Here is a 19013-nt window from a genome sequence, read left to right on the forward strand (position 1 = left end):
GGAAAAATTGAAAACATGAAAACAGCTATGTTCTCAAAGACTTTAATTAACTCTGTCTTCCCACATTTTATGCTTAACTAATTGAAAAGCATCAGGACAGTGAACAGAAGAAATACATTGGAATGCAAGAGATATGAATGAAAGCTGTAGAGTTAGAAGAGTTTGGGGCCTGGGTGGCGGCTCACACTTGTAATCCCAGCACTTCAGGAGCCAAGGCACAAGGCACACTTGTAATCCCAGCACTTGAGGTCAGGAGTTCGAGACCAGCCTGGCCAACATGGCAAAAACCCATTTCTACTAAAAATACAAAAATTAGCCTGGCATGGTGACATGCACCTGAAATCCCAGCTACTCAGGAGGCTGAGGCAAGAGAATTGCTTGAACCTGGGAGGCAGAGGTTGCAGTGAACTGAGATCACACCACTGCATTCCATCCTGGGCGACAGAGTGAGACTCTGTCTCAAAAAATAAAAATAAATAAAATTGGATATAATTCATTAAACATTGTTCTTACATCAAAAGGTATGATTTATTGTTTATTCTTATATATTTTCAGCTTGTTCTCAAGATTATAACATCACTAGTACAATATAAGGACACATTCCCCAAAGCGTTATTAGCATTTGGTTTTACCATTTTTGTCTACTTAAATAGATATGACTTGTTATCCTTCCTTTTTTTTTTTTTTTTCCCTAATTGTAAGACTAACACATAGTATTTGTAGAATGCTTGGGAATACAAAAAATGTAGAGAAATCCTACCATCTGGAGATAAAAGCTCTTTTCATGTGTATTATTTTACTTACATTAACTCTCTAAGAGAGTCCCTGAAGAAAGAAATTTTTCTCTCAGTACTTTAAGGAAGCAAGACTATGTTTTTTCTATGCCCTGTTCCCCATGCATAGTTCAGCAAAGTTCCATTTTTGCCTAAAAGCCAACCTTCCTCTGCCCTTGACTTTGGTGAGATGACAGCATCCAAAGGAAGCTGAAGTTGAAAGGTTGAAGGAAGTGACTGAGGTAGGGACTCTCAGTAAGTTAAAGTGTTGAGAATCAGCTTTTAAAGATAATTTTTTCTGAAAACAGGTGTAGAAAAGACAGGAAATCCTGCTTTGTTACTTATTTAGAACCTAACTTTATTTCTTTTTTAAAAAATACAGAAAAAAATTCTGCAGATTACTGTCTAAAAGCCCCAAACTTTTATTCTCTTAGTAGTACATCTTGGTGCGTTTGATTTATGGATTCACAGAGAATATTTAAGGGATGTTCATACTAACAGGAGTTATTGTCAGCTGACAGGAAGGAGGACTTCAGGGTGGGGTGAGGCTAGGCCTCAGGAAATTCCAGAAAGTCTTAAAAGTGTCTTGTCTATTCTCTTTCCTTGATATTAGAATGATTAAGACTCCCTAAAGTGTCTGAGTAAAAAGAGCTAAAATGTGATAAAAGTCTGTTACAGAACAGTATTTTGGTATCAGAATTTGTGTGTGTGTGTGTGTGTGTGTGTGTTTTGTGTTCCTTTACTTCCTTGAGAAATAGTGGAGGAAACCCCTCCTTCTTCCTGTACCTCAGATTACCACTTGGAAAATGTGGATCATAAAACTCATCTTAAATGCATTTGAGATCATTTTTTGTGTGTTTGTTTGTTTGCTTGTTTTTGAGACAGGGCCTTGTTATATCATCCAGGCTGGAGTGCCGTGGCACAATCATAGGTCACTACAGCCTCGACTTCCTGGAGTCAACCAATCATCCCAGCCTCCAGAGTAGCTGGGATTACAGGCATCACCACTATGCCTGGCTAATTTTTTTTTTTTTTTTTTTTTTTAAGCAGGGACAGGGTCTTACCATGTTGCCCAGGCTGGTCTCAAACTCCTGGCCTCAAGCAACCCTCCTGCCTCTGCCTCCCAAAGTGCTGGAGTTACAGGCGTGAGCTACCACGCCCAGCCTTGTTGTTTTTTTTTTTTTTTTGAGACAGAGTTGCACTCTTGTTGCCCAGGCTTGAGTGCAATGACACAATCTCGGCTCACCGCAACCTCTTCCTCTCAGGTCCCAGCGATTCTCCTACCTCAGCCTCCCAAGTAGCTGGGATTACAGGCGTCCATCACCACGCCTGGCTAATTTTTTGTATTTTTAGTAGAGATGGGGTTTCACCAGGTTGACCAGGTTGGTCTTGAACTCCTGACCTCAGGTAATCCACCTGCCTCGGCCTCCCAGAGTGCTAGGATTACAGGCATGAGCCACCATGCCCAGCCCAGCCTTGTTATTCTTAATGTTCAAGTGGTTTGGAGGTGAAATATATTGAAAGTAATGCTGTGCTTCACCTGCAATATCATGAAAACCCATTTTACGGCCGGGCGCGGTGGCTCAAGCCTGTAATCCCAGCACTTTGGGAGGCCGAGACGGGCGGATCACAAGGTCGAGAGATCGAGACCATCCTGGCTAACCCGGTGAAACCCCGTCTCTACTAAAAAATACCAAAAACTAGCCGGGCAAGGCGTCAGGCGCCTGTAGTCCCAGCTACTCGGGAGGCTGAGGCAAGAGAATGGCGTAAACCCGGTAGGTGGAGCTTGCGTGAGCTGAGATCCGGCCACTGCACTCCAGCCTGGGCAACAGTGCGAGACACTGTCTCAAAAAAAAAAAAAGAAAAGAAAAAATAGACTAAGGTTAGTTGGCCTGGGCATGCGCGCGTCGCCAGGTGCTGGCTGGGGCCGGGACCAGCGCCTGCTAATTCCCAGCACTTTGGGACCGGGCCCGAGACGGCGCCGATCATGACGGTCAGGAGATTATCGGAGACGCATCACTGCGCGCACACGTGCTGAAACACTCCGCTCTCTACTAAAATAGAATACAAAAAACTAGGCCGGCGCGATTTGGGCGCGCGCCCTGTAGTTCCAGCTACCCTCGTGCGCGATCGGCGGAGGCTGTGGCAGGAGAATGGCCTGTCGGAACGCCGGAGCGCGAGCTGCAGGTGAGCTGAGATCCGGCCACTGCCACTTGCAGTCTGCCCGACGGCGCGCGGAGACTCCGTCTCAAAAAAAAAAAAAAGACTTAAATCAATAATGTAAATTGCAAAGCTGACTGGATATAAATTATTATTATTACTTTTTGAGACAGGGTCTTACTCGTCACCCAAGCTGGAATGCAGTGGTGTGGTCACAGCTCACTGTATTCTTTTTTGTAGAGATAGGGTCTTCCTATGTTGCCCAGGCTAGTCTTGAACTCCTAGGCCCAAAGGACCCTCCTGGCTCAGCCTCCCGAAGTGCTGGGATTACAGGCATGAACAACCACACCCAGCAAGGAGACAAATTATACACACACACACTCTGTTGCCCAGGCTGGAATGCAGTGGCATGATCTTGACTCACTGCAACATCCGCCTCCCAGGCTCAAGCAGTTTTCCCACTGCAGCCTTCTGAGTAGCTGGGACTACAGGCACCTGCCATAACGCCCAGCTAACTTTTGGTTTTTTTTTTTTTTTTTTTGAGACGGAGTCTTGCTCTGTCACCCAGGCTAGAGTGCAGTGGCCTGATCTTGGCTCACTGCAACCTCTGCCTCCTGGGTTCAAGCGATTCTCCTGCCTCAGCCTCCTGAGTAGCTGGGATTACAGGTGTGGGCCACCACGCCCAGCTAATTTTTTTGTATTTTTAGTAGAGATGGGGTTTCACCATGTCGGTCACGCTGGTCTCAAACTCCTGACCTCGTGGTCCTTCTGCCTCAGCCTCCCAAAGTGCTGGGATTACAGGTATGAGCCACCGTGCCTGGCCTAACTTTTGTATTTTTTTTCTAGAGATGAGGTTTTGCCATGTTGCCCAAGTTGGTCTCAAACTCCTGGGCTCAAGTGATCCACCTGCCTCAGCCTCCCAAAGTGCTAGGATTACAAGCTTGAGTCACTTTGCCTGGCCTTGGGAGAGATATTAAATGTATACTGAATTTGAAAGAAACTATTCTTATTGGTGTGGATAAACAGACAAATCCTTGGCTCTGATTTCTGATGTGACATGTTTTCTCTCTCCAAGGAGGGGGTATAAAAAATATGTAAAAGTGATAGTTCACTTTTTTTTTGAGACAGAATCTCACTCTTGCTCAGGCTGGAGTGCAGTGGAGCGATCTCTGCTCCCTGCAACCTCTGCCCACCCTGGTTCAAGCAATCCTCCCACTTCAGCCTCCCAAGTAACTGGGACCACAGGTGCATGTCACCACGCCTGGCTAATTTTTTTGCATTTTTAGTACAGACAGGCTCTCACCATGTTGCCCAGGCTGGTCTCAAATTCCTGAGCTGAAGCAATCTGCCCCCCTTGGCCTCCCAAAATGTTGAGTTTACAGGCGTGAGCCACCATGCCCAGCCTCACTTTCTCAAACTTTATAGTAAAGTTGATTAGTCCATTGAACTTAAAGATTTAGTGACTATTTACTAATGTTAAACTCAAAAGGGTGCTAAGTGTTTTATTCTTATCTCCTGTCATACTGGATTTCAGATATCTTTTTTAACCTCAAGTTATCTGGAAATAAATTGAGATTTGAAGAATAGGATCTGATGTAAAGCACTCATTATAAGCTGAATAAACATGACATTCTCCCTGTGAACTATGTCTGGGAATATTTTTGACTCTACAGTCTTAAAAATTATAATTTGTAACTTTCATGAAAGATCTACCCTAGATATGAGAGAGATAAATGTAGTAATTTAATGGAATCACAGAATACTTTATTAAAAAAATATGTGTCAACCAAGCCCAGTGGCTCAAGCTCGTAATCACAGCACTTTGGGAGGCTGAGGTGGGCAGATCACCTGAGGTCAGCCTGGTCAACATAGTGAAACCCTGTCTCTACTAAATATATAAAAGTTAGCCGAGTGTGGTGGCAAGTGCCTGTAATCCCAGCTACTCAGGAGGCTGAGGCAGGAGAATCTCTTGAACCTGGGAGACGGAGGCTGCAGTGAGCCAAGATCGCATCACTACACTCCAGCCTGGGTGACAGTGAGACTGTGTCTCCAAAAAAAAAAAAAAAAAAAATCTGTGTCATCCACTTTTCTGTAAGTCTTGGAAACATATGGAGAGAAAGATATGGTCTCTGCCCTCAGTGAGCTTACAGTGCAGTAGAGGGACAGTCACCCAACAGTTTGACCAGGTACCTTGGGAACAGAGGAAAGATTACCTAAATTTATGTTGGCAAGGTACTCAGACTTCATAGTGCTTACACTGAGTCTTTGAAGGAACAGGCATTTGCAAGGCAACAGAAGGACAAAGGAGGCTGACTTGGTAGGGACCAGATCTAGAACAGGACTTCTGTGACTTACTAAGCACTTTGGATTTGATTTCAGGAGTGAGTGGGAATTCTGAAAGAATTTTGAAAAGGAGAGTAAAATAGATTTATATTTTTGGATAATTACTTTGTATTATTGGGGATAATGGCAGCATCATAGAGACTGGATTGGAAGATAATGAAGAACCATTAAAGAGGTATAATGCAATAGTCTAGGGGAAAGATGATGAAGACATGAACCAAGGCAGCAATAGCAGAAATAACACAAGATAGAGAAAGGAAACAGCAGATTCTGCATCAGCACTTGGCAATTTGGAAGGCATGTCATTGTCATCTGGTATGTGAGGATTCCCCTCCAATAAGTGTTACAAAGCTTGCTGGTTAGGAAGTGATCTTTAGCAGAGAATATTACCTACATAGAGTTACTTATTTTTCCCTGGGCACCTGTGAATATGTAGTGCTTGATATTTGTAATTTTGTTTAAAATTCTATGAAATATAAAAATATAAAATCAAATCTGGGCCGGGCGCGGTGGCTCATGCCTGTTCCCAGCACTTTGGGAGGCTGAGACGGGTGGATCACGAGGTCAGGAGATTGAGACCATCCTGGCTAATACGGTGAAACCCCATTTCTACTAAAAATACAAAAAAATAGCCGGGCGTGGTGGTGGGCACCTGTGGTCCCAGCTACTTGGGAGGCTGAGGCAGGAGAATGGTGTGAACCCAGGAGGTGGAGCTTGCAGTGAGCCGAGATCGTGCCACTGTACCAGCCTGGGCGACAGAGCGAGACTCCGTCTCAAAAAAAAAAAAAAAAAGTCAAATCTGGATTTTATTTATAAAGAAGGTTTGCAAGTTGAACCTTGCATCAAGATTTCCCATCATTTCTGCAAAACTTATCGTTGGGTTTCGTTTTCCAGATTCTCCGGGCCCAAAGCCGAAGTGCAAGTGGAAGGAAGGTCTCTGAAAACAGCTATTCTCTAGATGACCTGGAAATAGGCCCAGGTAAGCAGAGAGTTCCTTGTGTATGAGGTCTTATAGGAAGTACTCACTAGTAGCAACATCTTTTGGACTCGAAGCCAATGCTTTTAAAGGAAGAGTGACACAAATTAAAAGAAAGTCTGCCTATTAGATGCAAGCCATTCTCAAATCTCATTGCTCTTGTTAAATAGCTTTTTTGTTGTTGTTTTGAGATGGAGTCTCACTCTGTCTCCCAGGCTAGAGTGCAGTGGCACGATCTCAGCTCACTGCAAGCTCTGCCTCCCGGTTCACGCCATTCTCCTATCTCGGCCTCCCAAGTAGCTGGGACTACAGGCACCCGTATTTTTAGTCTAGACAGGGTTTCACTGTGTTAGCCAGGATGGTCTCGATCTCCTGACCTCATGATCCACCTGCCTCGGCCTCCCAAAGTGCTGGGATTACAGGCTTGAGCCATTGTGCCCGGCCTCTTTTTTTCTATTTTTAATCCACCCTTGTTAGTGATAACCTATGGTAACCAAAAGGTACTTTGAGGAGCTATAAGTAAAGTGCTACGATCAGTTTTGGCTCTAGTCATCTGGGATTTGAGGGCTTCACTAGATGGGCTGTGTCCCATATCAGGTTTGGTTACCCTATATTACCAGTGATAACATAACACTTTGAGAGTGGAATTACGTTTTAAAGGGGACTTACAGGCACTTCACAAAAGAAAAAATTAGTGAAAACAGGAAAAAAAAATAAAATAAAATAAAATAAAAGTGAAAACAGGAAAAGCATCAGCTACCTAGTAATCAAAGAAATGCAAATTAAAAGGCATTGAGATCTCTTCTTTTTCATGTTAAATTAACCAGAATTTTAAAATACAGGCCCCAGCGTGGTGGCTCAGACCTGTAATCTCAGCACTTAGGGAGGGTGGGACAGGAGGACCACTTAAACCCGGGAGTTTGAGACCAGCCTGGGCAACATAGTGAGACCTATCTCTACAGAGAAAAAAAAAAAAAGCCCAGCGTGGTGGTGCATGCTTGAAGTCACTGCTACTTGGGAAACTGAGATGGCTGGATCCTTTGAACCCAAGACTTCAAAGCTGCAGTGAGCTATGATCTTGCCACTGTCCTTTTCTCTAGCCTGGGTGACAGAGTGAGACTCTGTCTCAAAAAATAAATAAAATATGCAATGTTCAATTATGGTAAGGTTCTTTTAATGCCAAGAAAGAGTGAATATTACTTTGTAAATGACAATTATATTCCTGATTTTCTTCGTGCTTTTAATGGAAGAAATTGGCCATTACATAACAATAACCCAAAATTTAGAATTTTGAAATTATTTGAATCACTTTTATCTTCTAATGAAACACATTGGCCAGTCACAATGGTTTACACCTGTAATTCCAGCACTTTGGGAGGCTGAGATGGGAGGATATCTTGAGCCCAGGAGTTCGAGGCTGCAGTGAGCTATGATCGTGCCACTGCACTTCAGCCACGGTGACAGAGTGAGACCCCATCTGAGAAATAAAATAAAACATGTTATTTGGATGCTTCTAGGTCAATTGTCATCTTCTACATTCAACTCGGAGAAAAATGAGAGTAGGCGAAATCTGGAACTTCCACGCCTCTCAGAAACCTCTATAAAGGATCGAATGGCCAAGTACCAGGCAGCTGTCTCCAAACAAAGCAGCTCAACCAACTATACAGTATGTGTTCTGCATCATTCATTCATTCATTCATTCATTCTGTCATCCAGCAGATGGTCACTGAGTATTGGAATTAGGAAATGTCACCAGACCCTTACATCTGAGCCCTGGTCCCCTAGCTGTTCTCTGTTCACATGAACCCTACCCTCACTGGATTTGCAGGTCTTACCGTGGTCTAATCTTGACTTTGCTTTCTTAGTCCTCGTTCCCACCCCACTCACTTTTTTTGTGATGTTACCAGTCAGTATCATTGAGAGTTTCCCTGGCTCTTCTACTTAATGTTTGTGTTGTTGTTAAAGAAGTAGTAGTTTGTTAGTTTCAATAGAACTCTTATTTTATCTTGGTTGTTGAGGGAAGAAGGAAGAAGACTGGAGAGCTTATTTTGGTTTTTGAGGAAAGAAAGAAGAAGACTAGAGAGAAATATCAGCTGTGTTCATTAATGAGGGTTTTTTTGTAATTTTTTACTGAGATATAACTCACGTAATATAAAATCACCATTTTAAAGTATACAGTTTTGTGATTTTTAGCATATTCACGTTGTACAACCATTATCACTGTTTAATTCCAGAAGTTTTCTATCACCCTGAAAAGAAACCTCATACCTGTGTAGTCACTCCCAGCTCCCCCGCTCTCATCCCTGACAACCGCTGATCTACCTCCTGTCTTTATGTGTCTGCCTATTTTGGAAATTTCATATGAAGGGGTCATATAGTAGATCATTTACTTAATCTTTAATCCTTACGATGTACTGTTTTCCTGAAGAAGTAGAATAGTAGATAAGAAAAGGGGAGAAATCGCAAGAAGGTGACGTGCTCAGTAAGCATGAAAATTTTGATATTCAGCTGGGTGTGGTGGCTCACGCCTGTAATCCCGGCACTTTGGGAGGCTGAGGCGGGCGGATTGCCTGAGGTCAGGAGTTCGAGACCAGCTTGGCTAACATGGCGAAACCCCGTCTCTACTGAAAATACAAAAATTAGCCAGGTGTGGTGGCAGGCGCCTGTAATCCCAGCTACTTGGTAGGCTGAGGCAGGAGAATCACTGGAACCCAGGAGGCAGATGTTGCAGTGAGCCGAGATTGCGCCTCTACACTCCAGCCTGGGCGACAGAGCAAGACTCCATCTCCAAAAAAAAAAAAAAATTTTTGATATTCAAAATACTATGGAGGGTCCTTCCCCTTTAAGTTGTCCTGTGCTTAACGGGTAAGCTGACACTACAGAACTGCTTAATTGAAGTTACCTTTTAGCCAGGCGCACCAGCTCACACCGTAATCCCAAACTTTGGGAGTGTGAGGCAGGTGGATCATTTGAGGTCAGTAGTTCAGAACCAGCCTGGCCAACATGGTGAAAACCCGTCTCTACTAAAAATACAAAAAGAAAAAAAATTAGCCAGGTGTGGTGGGACACACCTGTAATCCCAGCTACTAGGGAGGCAGAGGCAGGAGAATCACTTGAACCCAGGAGATGGAGGTTACAGTGAGCTGAGATCACACCACTGCACTCCAGCCTGGGTGACAGGGTGAGACTCTATTTCAAAAAAAGAAAACAGACATTACCTTTTAAATGCCATTTATTCATATATATATATATATATATACACACACACACACACATCAATACAAATACACACACACATATTTTGTATCCTTCAAGCATTTGTTCTAAGATTTCAAATTACAAACCATTAATCTCTTGATGTCCTAATTGTCTAACAAAATCAAAAGAACAGTATTGAATTGTATTTGTTCCTAGGCAGACTGAAATGTGGTGCATGTTGGAAACCATAATGTGTGTTCTGCGAGTTAAGTCTTCTGTTCCCCACATTATTAAGTATACATTCTCTAATAGTATTTGGTGGACTAATTCTCTGGGCAATGAGTAATTTCATCTTGGTTTTTTAACTGTAATTTTAACAACTTTATGTTTTAAGAAGAGATGATGTGTATAAGTCAATTAGCAAAGTGCGGTATCACAGGCTGATAAGCACTGTGAATGTGAAAAGTGAGCAAATTTAGACTTCTCTTAGAAGGCAGGTCGGGAGATACAGCAAATTGGGATCTGTGAAGCTGAACTTCCTCTTGTTACCAGATTGTACTGCTTCTCAGTGCCCTCCTGCTGCAAACATTCCCACCAGGTGACTCCCTATGTGGGGAAACCTGTTGAGTAACTTTTTTCTTTTCTTTTTTTTTTTAATTCCTCACCATTTCTGCATTACAGTTCTCCTGCTCTGGAGATTTTAAGAGTTGAAAAGTCTTCAGAAATTCTTGTAAAAACTACATTTTGTTTCATCCCCAAAGAATTTCCCAGGACCCTTAGCAGAATATGGTTGTAACAAGGCACATATATACTCTCTGGCAGCAGTTCTGGAGGTGGGGCTTCCAGACGGGGTCAGGAATGAGTTGTTGGGCTATATAATGTTCTACAGTGCTAGTTGCCAGCTTCTCCTCACAGCTGCACCTCCAGAGCTGTGGACAGTAATCTGGAATACCATCCCTAGGTGACTAAGTCATACTCACATTCCTTTCATTGGCCCTGTGGCCATAAATTGTTTCCTCCCATGCCTAAAGAGTCACAGAGAACAGAAAAGTACTAGATTACTACATATTAACAGATCAATGGTAGGAAATGTCTATAGTCATTGACCTCTATGTTGATTTTATTTTATTTTATTTTTTTATTTTGAGATGGAGTTTCGCTCTTGTTCCCCAGGCTGGAGTGCAGTGGCATGATCCCGGCTCACTGCAACCTCTGCCTCCCGGATTCAAGCGATTCTCCTGCCTCAGCCTCCTGAGTAGCTGGGATTACAGACATGTGCCACCACACCCGGCTAATTTTTTGTATTTTTAGTAGCGGCGGGGTTTCACCATGTTGGCCAGGCTGATCTTGAACTCCTGACTTCAGGCGATCCACCCGCCTCAGCCTCCCAAAGTGCTGGAATTACAGGCGTGAGCCACTGCGCCCAGGCTCTATGTTGATTTTAGATATAATAGATGGAGTTAATTATATTCGCCCCAGTGTCCTTGCAAGGAAAAAAATGCAATTTGCTTATTCCTTATGACAATAAAATGCATGCTTTTTAATGTTGAGGCTCTGTTATAAGAAGTAAAATAAATTATGTCTTTAGTACAATATATGAATAGTATGTGAAAACATGTATTTGAAAGTCCCACCAAAAAGGTTGCTTTATGGTATCATTAAATATAATTTCAGTTTTTATATGTATACATCATCCCTGTCTCTCTTTCCAGGCCGGGCATTTATATATGTATGGTCAGTATATTTTCTATTATTGGCACTTGGCATCTCCTTTCCCCTGCTCCAGAATGGTCTTTTCTGATAAAACTCACAAGCTTTGCATTACCACAAGCTCTGCTGCTAGAAGAGTGAATCACAAGAATGTTGTATGCTTGGGGTGTTCTGTGTGCCTGTGTTGATATGTCTGTATTCTAATGAGCAATCCAGTTTTACACTAGCATACAGATATTTAACTCTGAGGTATGTGTCCACAAAGCTGCTTTTGTCATTTCACTAGGGTTTTGCTTGTGAGAGTTAGGGGGTTGATTTGACCTGAGGCTTCTTAGAAGAATTTTTTAACATTCCGAGTTTATCTAATAGATGTGCTATGAAGAGAATAGAATGATGGGACTTTAAAATTTTTTTTACAGTTATTTTTATTTTGTAGAATGAGTTGAAAGCCAGTGGTGGTGAAATCAAAATTCATAAAATGGAGCAAAAGGAGAATGTGCCCCCAGGTCCTGAGGTCTGCATCACCCATCAGGAAGGGGAAAAGGTAGGTTGAAAAGTCTGATGTCCAGTTGCCAAGAAAGCATGTGTTCTAAATTAGATGCTTGAAATTAGAAACAATTCTAACTCTAGGCTGTAGAGTGTCTGGGAATTTGGTAACAGCTGCCAGGACAGATTGTCATTTTTGCAGGTCACATAATTTCAGTTGAGGAGCTCTGCAACTTATAGCTGACCGAATAATGAACCTTCATTGGAAAATTATTTTGTTCAGCAGATGCTCAGAAGGCAAAGAACTGAAGTGATTTTAAAGAATCTATTTGGAGGCTGGGCACAGTGGCTCACGCCTGTAATCCCAGCACTCGGGGGGCCGAGGCAGGTGGATCACCTGAGGTCAGGAGTTCAAGACCAGCCTGGCCCACATGGTGAAACCCTGTCTCTACTAAAAGTATAAATATTAGCCAGGTGTAGGGGTGCACACCCATAATCCCAGCTACTCAGGAGACTGTGGCAGGAGAATCGCTTGAACCCGGGAAGTGAAGGTTGCAGTGAGCTGAGTGCACTGCACTCCAACCCGGGTGACAGAGCAAGACTCTGTCTCAAAGATAAATAAATACATAAAATAAAAATCTATTTGGGGCCGGGCGCGGTGGCTCAAGCCTGTAATCCCAGCACTCTGGGAGGCCGAGACGGGTGGATCACGAGGTCAGGAGATCGAGACCATCCTGGCTAACACGGTGAAACCCCGTCTCTACTAAAAAATACAAAACCTAGCCGGGCGAGGTGGCGGGCGCCTGTAGTCCCAGCTACTCAGGAGGCTGAGGCAGGAGAATGGCGTGAACCCGGGAGGCAGAGCTTGCAGTGAGCTGAGATCCGGCCCCTGCATTCCAGCCTGGGCGACAGAGCGAGACTCCGTCTCAAAAAAAAAAAAAAAAAAAATCAATTTGGGCCGAGTGTGGTGGCTCACGCCTGTAATCCCAGCACTTTGGGAGGCCAAGGCAGGCGGATCACCTGAGGTTGGGAGTGTGAGACAAGTCTGACCAATATGAGAAACCCCATCTCCTACTAAAATACAAAAATTAAGCCATGCATGGTGGTACATGCTGTAATCCCAGCACTCGGAGCTGAGACAGTTGAACGCTTGAACCCGGAGGCGGAGTTGCAGTGGACTGAGGTCGTGCCCTGCCACCTAGCCCTAAGCCAACAAGAGAAAACTCCATCTCAAAGAAAAAAAAAAAACCTATTTGGAAAGCATAGAGCAGGTCAACTTGATTCCATGCTCCTGGAAAAATAATTAACAAAAATAAAAAATATGTTTGATTAGAGATTATCTCAGATACCCATATATTTAATTTAAGTAAACATTTAACAACATTTTGTACAAGAAAATTTACTCTTTCAACTCATATTATTATTAAAGGCAGCACATGCAAGTAAGCATAGGAATATAATAAGCTTAAAACTTATTGACAAATCATCCATGTGGTCTTTATTGCAAGGCTAACCTCTCCTTCTGCCTAATCTCTCACCGCAAGCCTATGTGTACCTCATGCTCTACCACCAGCAAACACAATGTAATTCCTTGGCCCGGGCACGGTCGCTCATGGATATAAATCCCAGCACTTTGGGAAGCTAGGTGGGGATCACGTGCGGTCCAGGAGTTCAAGACCAGCCTGAGAGGAGAGATAATAATAGGTCAGCTATCAATAAAAATGTAATGAAGGTGCTGTGAGGCTGTGAGAGGGTTATACAGGACCACAGAAGCTCAGATAAAGACATTTAACCTGACTTCCCCAAGAAGGTGATGTCTGAGCTGAGTCTTGAAGAATGTGTGGAAGTAGGCCAAGTGAGTGAGGGGAAGGTTGATTTAGAAATAGAAGGAATTCCGGCAGATACAACAAGATTGTAAAACCAGAGATGACGGCTTACTGAGGAATTACAGGGATTGTTGTTTTTTGTTTGAGATGGAGTCTCGCTCTGCACCCAGGCTGGAGTGCCAGTGGCGTGGATTCGGCTCACTACAACCTCTGCCTCCCAGGTTCAAGCGATTCCCTGCCCCAAAGCCTCCCGAGTAACTGGATACGTGTGGCACCACCACGTCTGACTATTTTTGTATTTTTAGTAGAGATGGGGTCGTCATGTGGCCAGGCTGTCTTGAACTCCTGACGCACGTATCCGCCCGCCTCAGCGTTCCCAACGTGCTGGGATTATAGCTGTGATCCACCGGTGCCTGGCCAGAATTAGCAGGTTGCTGGCTTGGGCTAGCGAGCGGAGTACTCATAGGCTGCGGGGTGAATGGCGGAAGGAGGAGGGCTAGGGTAAAGGCCCTGGAAAATCTTTATATGCACCCTTAGGGTTGGGATGTAGTGCGCAGGGAAAGCACTAAAAGATTTTAAGCAATCACATTTGTGGTGGGTACGTATTATCATTAGAGAATGGGCTTAATGAAATGTAACAATTATGTAAGGGGAATATCATGTTCTCTACCATTGGCCATTGCCCAGTCCTTTTATCCATTCAGTCCAATATGATAACAAATGTTAGATGAGGAGAAGGGTTTTCAAATCTATTACAGTGATTTAATCTAGGAGAAAAGCCAATTGCTTCTGTTACACCATATTGACACTCTTGACTCCATTCTTTTCCAAAAGATAGGATATCATTAAAATGGGTTAAGACCAACAGTTCTCAAGCTTAGTTGGAATTTGTATTTTTAAAATTTTTAGAGACGAGGTCTTGCTCTGGTCACCAGGCTTGAGGCAGTAGTTGTGGATCATAGCTCACTGTAGCCTCCAACTCCTGGGGCTCAAGTATCTTCCTGCCTCAGCCTCCCAAGTGGTGGGACTATAGAGTGCGCCACCACGCCTATATTTGTTACTTTATTTTTGTAGAGAAAGGGTTTCACCATAATTCCAGAATGGTCTCAAATTCCCCGGTGCAAGGACCCCCCAGCCTCAGCCTCCCCAAAGTGCTGGAAGTACAGACGTGACAGCCACTGCCGCCTGTTCGAAACTTATTTGACTAGCAACAGACTTTACAAAGTAGGAATGGATATTGGCAGAATACTAACAGGAATCTGAGATAATACTACACACTTGAATCAAAAGCCAGACCACAGAAAAATTGTCTCCAGACTGATGGCACAACATTTGATCAAAACCAGAACAGAAAAAATATATATATAAATAAATTATTGGTATGTTTATAAAAACATCACAAATGTATGTTGGATAAACAAGACAAAATACTTGGCACCCATGGTGTTACCTGATCCTATAGTCCCATAAATTGCATATATCCTTGCAACAGTGGACTCCAGGCATTAGGCCATGAGGCACATGCCATGTATAAGTTAATTATCTTGTTAAACTGTCTGTTGTTCTCATGTTTTAAATGGGAGATATTTCTTAAGAATAACTGACTAAAATTTTGAAAAGTTTTTTCTATATCATAAAAAAAAACAGAAATTTTTAGAGCAAAATTATTCCCAGTGTTGAAATATCCCCATCTTATATCCCAGGAGTCGAGTTTTCGGAAAACAGTCATTGGGAAATAATGCTTTGAATTGTCCCTGTATCTAAATTCATGTTTCCCTTCTTCCATTGTCCTCCATGCTGATTTGAAACGGAACTCTGAACTGAACCTGGAAGATTAGAACATTTATTATAGCCTAAAAGGACAATTATGCATATTGGTGAATCAATGAATGGGTGGGATGAAAGGAGGTAAAGACAAGTACATATCTGTCAAAGCACATGCTGTAGGTTACAACCCTCAGCTGCCTTAAAATTCGCAATATTTTTCAAGACCCTTAGCTATTCCTTTTGGCTTTTGCCTAGCTTTTTTAACCAATACCTAGTGTTATTTGAACTTTGGCTTTGTTAAAAAAAAAAAAAAAAGGACATTTGCCTGGCAAGTTGGGCTCACGCCCTTAATCCAGACACATTGACATCAAGTGACAACAAAAAAGGTCAGGATTAAGCATCCTGGCCAACTAGTGAAACCCTAACTCTACTAAAAATCAAAGCCAGGTGATGGCACCTGTAATCCCAGCTACTCCGGAGACTGAGGCAGGAGAATCACTTGAACCAAGAGGCAGGAGGTTGCAGTGAGCGAGATTGCACCATTGGATTCCAGCCCTTGCAACAGAGCCAAGACCCATTAAAAAAAAAAAAAAAAAAAAAAAAGCAGAGTTTACCTCACGGGTTCAAGGTGACCAAATTAGAAGTGAGAGAAGAACATCCTGGGATGGAGGTACCTACTAATTCTCAAGAACTGAAGAGCTTTTTGTAGGCATGCCCAACTTTCAGAAAATTTATTTCATATCATTAGATAAAATAGCACATTTGTAAGGCGGTCAGTTGAATACCTGGCACATAGTAAACACCCGATCAGTGCTGGCTGTAATTATACCAGTTTATTTTATACCATGTCAGAATTCCTGTAATGAAGAGAGTAGCAGAAAAAATGACCATGCTGAAATTCAGGTGCAGTCAGCCAGCAACTTAATCTTCATTGTAAATCTATTCAGTTTGTCAGACATCCTGATAAAAACACTCAGCCTTGCCCATAAAATCCATGGCATCTGAATAAAAGGAAATTATGTGAAGAGTGCACATTGGGTCACCTGTTGACTCTTCATGATTTTGGATGTGAAGTAAGATACCAGGAAGTCGTGGGGGCCAGTAGAAAGGAGAGAGAGCTCTAGTAGAGAATTCTTTTATTTAAATTTGATGGCTTTTGGGAAAATGATATATACACCTATACGTAAGATCTGCCATCCTGTTAAACATTGCCATTTTGAGACTGGGATTAAAAGGGAAACTGTCCTCGAAGATAATACTGAGGTTAGTTTTAGGTAAATTGTTTTATAACTATCAAAAGGTCTTCTATATGGGCAAATTCGTTTCAGCAGGATGTAGTTGGTTGGGAAATAAAAATTAGGAAAATTAAAAAATAAGAATAGTTCCTAAATGTAAATATTCTACCTTTCCTTGGAGTGAGTTATGGTTATATGGTGAGGAGCTTTGCTTTCCTTGATAGAGGGCTTTGTTTTGCTTTGTTTTTTGAGAGCGGAAAAATATGGTTTAGAAGTTGTTTTATAAAGGAAGATGATGCACACTTTTGGCAGTTGAGTGCAGTCTGTTTCTCGGGTTACTCTGTAATTGAGAGGCATGTTAATATCCTCATAAAAGACATTTTGCTGCCTCTTGTTTAAATGCTCAGCTGTTCTGGTGCCCGCTATTTCCCCCAGGCAGCCAGTGACTGACTGGAGTCAGCAGGTTTTTATGGTATTAACAGCAGTTTGCTCTTTTATTTTAATATGACTCTTAATCCACCCCACACCTTTTTTTTTTTTTGTAGATTTCTGCAACTGAGAATAGCCTGGCAGTCCGTTCCACCCCCGCTGAAGATGACTTCCGTAAGCATTCTTTCTTAGATCTGGAAGATGAGGTCCTTGTTTTCCATCTGTATTTGGTTCAGGAGTGTTCCCATTACTGTCACTGCTGAGAACATACTAAATCCTCTACTTGCATTTGAGGGCTGATGCTTGAATATCCTTTACACACTTCATGGCTTAGAGAGAAGTTAAATTCAATTAAATATAGTTAACTGGGGACAAACTGAATACTTGTAATGCTTTTCTCATTGAATTTATCCTACTTTTTGTACCAAACCCTTTCAGAGTTAAAGCTGTATAAACTGATTTTGAAGTTTCATTTTAACAGAAGTTTGGCCAGTACAGATTTTATTCATTTATAATGTTATCCATAAATACCTATTCTTTAGTGAATAAGTATTTGAATAATCTGTTAAAGATATATTTTTTTCCCTGTTTATCTAAATGTATATTATAGTCAACCTCCTAGCCAGGTTCTAGGGATTTTCCTGCTGACAGTGAATTTTGTCACCTTTCATCCTATTTTGGAGTCATTTTAAGCCTCCCTTTTCCCAAAGACAAAAATGTTTTTTGTTTTGTTTTGTTTTTTTACTTGACTATGTCCATTTTTGATTCTGATTTTCAGTATAACTTTTTATTTTCGTTTTTTAGAGACAGGGTCTCGTTCTGTTGCCCAGGCTGGAGTGCAGTGGTGTGATCATAGCTCCCTGCTGCCTCAAACTCCTGGGCTCAAGCAACCCTCCCACTGTGTTGCCCATTCTGGTCTCCAACTCCTGGCCTCAAGCAACCCTCCCACTGCAGCCTCTCAAAGTGTTGAGATTACGGGCGTGAGCCACTGTGCCCAGCCAATTTAAAAATATATGTTGCTGGGCCAGGTGCAGTGGCTTACACCTATAATTCCAGCACTTTGGGAGGCCTAGGTGGGTGGATCACTTGAGGTCAGGAATTCAAGACAAGCCTGGCCAATATGGTGAAACCCTGGCTCTACTAAACATACAAAAATTAGCCAGGCATGGTGGTAGGCGCCTGTAATCCCGGCTACTCAGAAGACTGAGGCAGGAGAATTGCTTAAATCCAGGAGGTGGAGGTTGCAGTGAGCCGAGATCACACCATTGCACTCCAGCCTGGGCTGCAGAGCAAGACTCCGCCTCAAAACAAACAAACAAAATATATATATATATATATATATATATATATGTTGCTGGCCCAGCACGGTGGCTCACACCTGTAATCCCAGCACTTTGGGAGGCCGAGGCGGCCAGATTCACCTGAGGCAGGAGTTCAAGCCAGCCTGGCATACAGGTGAAACCCCATCTCATTAAAAACACAAAAAGTTAGCTGGGTGGGTAGTGGGTGCCTGTAGCCCAGCTACTCAGAGCTGAGGACAGAGAATGCTTACCCAGAGCAGAGGCTGCAGTGAGCCAAGATCATGCCACCTGCGACTCCAGCCTGCAACAGAGTGAAAATCCATGCTAAAAATAAATAATATTATTATAATATATGTTTCCCTGGCGCCATGGCTCATGCCTGTAATCTTTGGGAGGTCTGAGGCAGGCCGTTTGCTTGAGCCAGAGTTGAACCAGAGCAACATTGAAGCCCGTCTCTACCAAAGTAACCAAACTTAGCGGCTAGTGGGCGTGCCTCTGTGTCAGCTATTAGGGAGGCTGAGGCAGGAAAGCATCACTTGAGCCCAGGAGGCAAGTGCAGTGAGCCAAGATCCAGCCAACTGCACTCAGCCCTGGGGACAGAGGGAGACGTCTGGAAAAAAAAAAAAAAAAAAAAAAAAATATATAAACTATATATATATAAGGTATCATATATATATGAGTCATAATATATGAATTTCTTTGTAGGTCACAGAGACAAAAAGAAAAATATAATATGTGGAGTTCTAGCGTCCTCCCAGCCTAATTAGTTAGTGGACACTGAAAACCCCACAACTAAAAAATTATGAATT

General features: G+C 42.6%; 1 protein-coding gene across 1 annotated transcript in view; it reads left to right on the top strand.

The window, feature by feature from the left end:
* Positions 1-19013, top strand: part of LIMA1 (LIM domain and actin binding 1) — a 71679-nt gene that overhangs the window by 34911 nt on the left and 17755 nt on the right. Inside the window, 4 exon segments of the mRNA XM_017884117.1 lie at positions 6171-6255; positions 7770-7918; positions 11597-11704; positions 17020-17077. Of these exon segments, the coding sequence (XP_017739606.1) occupies positions 6171-6255; positions 7770-7918; positions 11597-11704; positions 17020-17077 (400 nt within the window).

This window comes from Rhinopithecus bieti, unplaced genomic scaffold (assembly GCF_001698545.2).
Source record: "Rhinopithecus bieti isolate Rb0 unplaced genomic scaffold, ASM169854v2 scaffold_14455, whole genome shotgun sequence".
In the NCBI taxonomy this organism is placed as follows: Eukaryota; Metazoa; Chordata; class Mammalia; order Primates; family Cercopithecidae; genus Rhinopithecus; species Rhinopithecus bieti.